General features: G+C 38.0%; 1 protein-coding gene across 8 annotated transcripts in view; it reads left to right on the forward strand.

Annotated features, from left to right (window-relative positions):
* Positions 1-4,169, forward strand: part of LOC104983541 (chromosome unknown open reading frame, human C10orf131) — an 84,374-nt gene that overhangs the window by 39,637 nt on the left and 40,568 nt on the right. The window contains exon 13 of one of the 8 annotated variants that reach the window (XM_010833016.1): positions 2,326-2,476. The exons of 6 other annotated variants lie outside the window; for them this stretch is intronic. In XM_010833016.1, the coding sequence (XP_010831318.1) occupies positions 2,326-2,338 (13 nt within the window). In that variant the 3' untranslated portion in view covers positions 2,339-2,476. Of the gene's footprint in view, positions 1-2,325; positions 2,508-4,169 lie in introns of those variants that run through there. One more of the 8 variants, XM_010833017.1, reaches the window with a different exon arrangement.

Below are 4,169 nucleotides of genomic sequence, written 5' to 3' on the forward strand. Positions count from 1 at the left end.
AAGAGATTGTCTTTAATCCATTGTATATTCTTGCCTCCTTTGTCAAAGATAAGGTGTCCATATGTGCGTGGATTTATCTCTGGGCTTTCTATTTTGTTCCATCGATCTATATTTCTGTCTTTGTGCCAGTACCATACTGTCTTGATAACTGTGGCTTTGTAGTAGAGCCTGAAGTCAGGTAGGTTGATTCCTCCAGTTCCATTCTTCTTTCTCAATATAGCTTTGGCTATTTGAGGTTTTTTGTATTTCCATACAAATTGTGAAATTATTTGTTCTAGCTCTGTGAAGAATACCGTTGGTAGCTTGATAGGGATTGCATTGAATCTATAAATTGCTTTGGGTAGTATACTTATTTTCACTATATTGATTATTCCAATCCATGAACATGGTATATTTCTCCATCTATTAGTGTCCTCTTTGATTTCTTTCACCAGTGTTTTATAGTTTTCTATATATAGGTCTTTAGTTTCTTTAGGTAGATATATTCCTAAGTATTTTATTCTTTCCGTTGCAATGGTGAATGGAATTGTTTCCTTAATTTCTCTTTCTGTTTTCTCATTATTAGTGTATAGGAATGCAAGGGATTTCTGTGTGTTGATTTTATATCCTGCAACTTTACTATAATCATTGATTAGTTCTAGTAATTTTCTGGTGGAGTCTTTAGGGTTTTCTATGTAGAGGATCATGTCATCTGCAAATAGTGAGAGTTTTACTTCTTCTTTTCCAATTTGGATTCCTTTTATTTCTTTTTCTGCTCTGATTGCTGTGGCCAAAACTTCCAGAACTATGTCGAATAGTAGTGGTGAGAGTGGGCACCCTTGTCTTGTTCCTGACTTTAGAGGAAATGCTTTCAATTTTTCACCATTGAGGATAATGTTTGCTGTGGGTTTGTCATATATAGCTTTTATGTTGAGGTATGTTCCTTCTATTCCTGCTTTCTGGAGAGTTTTTATCATAAATGGATGTTGAATTTTGTCAAAGGCTTTCTCTGCATCTATTGAGATAATCATATGGTTTTTATTTTTCAATTTGTTAATGTGGTGTATTACCTTGATTGATTTGCGGATATTGAAGAATCCTTGCATCCCTGGGATAAAGCCCACTTGGTCATGGTGTATGATCTTTTTAATGTGTTGTTGGATTCTGATTGCTAGAATTTTGTTAAGGATTTTTGCGTCTATGTTCATCAGTGATATTGGCCTGTAGTTTTCTTTTTTTGTGGGATCTTTGTCAGGTTTTGGTATTAGGGTGATGGTGGCCTCATAGAATGAGTTTGGAAGCTTACCTTCCTCTGCAATTTTCTGGAATTAGCCAATTTACTAATTTACAATAAGAATTTTTTTTCAGAGATGTAAATGCTTAAAATCCATTAGCTATAATTAGCTATAGCCCCTGCAAACCTTTCTGTATTAGCAATGCCTTTGGCAAAGGGACCAGTGTGTTGGCTTAAATTCACCCTTATAGAAACAGTATTTAGATGACCAGAAAAATATTTGCCTCTTTGTCTTGCGTTTTTCTCTGCCTTCTTGATTATCAACTGTCCTTTTGGTTGGTACATTCTTTTCCATTTTTTAAGGGGCATTTGCCCTCCTTGATTTTCTTTTCCTTAGAGCACATATCACTGCTTCCCCAGACACTGATAACAGAGTATAAGTCAAGATAAGATTTTCCTGTTGAAAAAATTTGAGTTTGTAGTTACGGCAGTGATGGAATTCTAGTAGAAAGCACAGCAGAATCATAAGACCTACTCAGTAGATGTCTGAAGAACAGCATACTCAGCGCCTCCCTTACTCCTTCTTCTGGGACTTTTCCTCCCTTTCCTGCTACATAGCTTGTTTAATCTGTCCTTGGACTCCATGAGCCAACAACTCTCCCTTTTTTTTTAGGCAATTCAACCTGAGTTTCTATCACTTTTAATAAAAGTTAATAGAGTTTCATATAGAGATTTCATTTCTTCATTTATAAAATGGGAAGAGTAATGGCCATTTCTTGTAATTTTTATCAGGTTTAAATAAGATAAAGGACTTTTAAAGTGCTACACAAAAGTAAGTTCTTTGGGTATTGTGTTATATGTACTGAATTCCCAGAACTATATTTCTAATCCTTTTATTCAAGTGATTTTCTTTGAAACCAGTGAAAGGCACTATACTTTTAAACACATAAGATTACCTAATTTTATCATAGTCATGTGGATCAAAGGCTCTAGGTAAATACCTATTTTACATTCTAGTATTTTTAAAAGAATTATGTTAGTGATTATCTTTGTTTTAGTTTTTTTCTATTTTGTACTTTCAGTGAGTTATCAATCATTTCTTTTATATTTAGGTTTATGAAATAAGTAAAAGGACATGCTTATTGGCAAAACTATATTTACCCTTACCTAACAGCACAGAGTTGAAAAGCAAAACTATTTTGGAATATCTAGAATTTAGCTCTGATAAACTGGTCATACCTGCATATGGAGAAGTAGGAAGCAGTAAGTTTATTAAAAATATATCTTCCCTCCTATTTCCTTCATGAGTTCTGTTTCCTAAATGACCCTGGGTCATTCATATGAATAAAGAATCCTATTCATAGAGTCATAAAATATGTTGGTAGATGCCAGGGGCTGGGGGTGGTGGGTTGTGGGGTGGGAAGGGAGAATGAGGATTTAGTGTTCAATGGGGACAGAGATTCAGTTTAGGGAAGTGAAAAGTTCAGGAGATGGTGAGAATTGCACAGCCATGTGAATGTACTTAGTGCCACTGAAATGTACAGTTAAATGTTGTTAAAATAGTACATTTTACATTATGTGACATTTACCACAATTAAAAAAAACATTAAAAAGGAATCCTGTATTCACAGTGTTAGGTTAAAATGAATTAAGTTCTTCCAGAGAGTAAACTAATTTTTAAAACTTTGACTTGAATCAGATCTTTGGGAAATCTAAACTTTGGGACAAGCTCCTTTGCTTTTCCTAGGGCATCTGAGACAAGAGCACTGTGCTTTGTATAATGTGAGTGCCACACTTTGAAGTGAAGTCAAAGTCCCTCAGTCGTGTCCAACTCTGCAAACCCCATGGTCCGTGGAATTCTCCAGGCCAGAACACTGGAGTGGGTTGCCATTCCCTTCTGCAAGGATCAAACCTGGGTCTCCAGCATGGCAGGTGGATTCTTTATTAGCTGAGCCACCAGGGAAGCCCACCAAATGGTCTGAGCTTTAGTAAAGCCTGAAGATGCTCCAGGACATGTTGATTCATCTTTGAACTGAATAGGGGAGGAAGGAAGAGGAGAGAGAAAAGAAGAGATAAGAGAGAGGAGAGAAGAAGGGACTTTTTTTTACTGGCTTTCAGTTGATTTTCCTCCTCCTGCAATTTACGTTAGCATGTCTGCCAGAATGCTGTCATTCCTCGTCTCCCACGGTTGCCTTCTCTCTCACCTTCCCTGGGGTGTTGTAATTGCTGTGTCCATCTGGTGAAAAGAAAGGGAGTATGAATGGGTGAGCAAGGAGGAGAGAGAAGGAAATAAGCAGGCAAAGGAGCAAGGAAAGTAGAGAAAACGAGGGAGGAATGTAGTCTGCTTAGATAAAGTCCAGATGGAGCAGAAAAGCAGGTTGTGGAGACCCAGGAGAAAAGACTTAGAAAAATTTAGGAGGCACTAAGCACTTGGCAGAAGTTTCAAGAAATACCACTGAGCTCTCTGGAGACTGAGAAAGAAGATGAGCAGAGGGATAAAATTGAAGAATGTAGGAAAGGAGCCAAACGGCAGCTCTTTCTCTGCCAGCACGCGTGCTCAGTTGCTGGTTGTGTCAGATTCTTTGTGACCCTGTGGACTGCAGCCCGCCATGGAGTTTCCCAGGCAAGAATACTGAAGTGTGTTGCCATTTCCTACTGCAGGGGATCTTTCCCCCCACCCCTCTGCCCCCTGTCAAGGATCAAACCCACATCTCCTGATCCTACATTGGCAGGCAGATTCTTTACCACTGAACCACATTGGAAAGCCTTTTTTTTTTTTTTTGCTGCCAATGTTTTTTTTCCTTGCTGGCAGCCACTCCCAGAAAGAATGGTTTGAAAACGTGTTCAGATAAATTCTCTCTCCTCTTGTTTGTAGTCTGTTTGAAACAGTCTGCCTTGAGGGATTTTGGGTAGGAGTTGAAGGAGAGCTGTAAGAATAGAGCCTGCAGTCAGCATA

Source organism: Bison bison, unplaced genomic scaffold, assembly GCF_000754665.1.
Source record: "Bison bison bison isolate TAMUID 2011002044 unplaced genomic scaffold, Bison_UMD1.0 scf7180017862979, whole genome shotgun sequence".
Taxonomy (NCBI): Eukaryota; Metazoa; Chordata; class Mammalia; order Artiodactyla; family Bovidae; genus Bison; species Bison bison.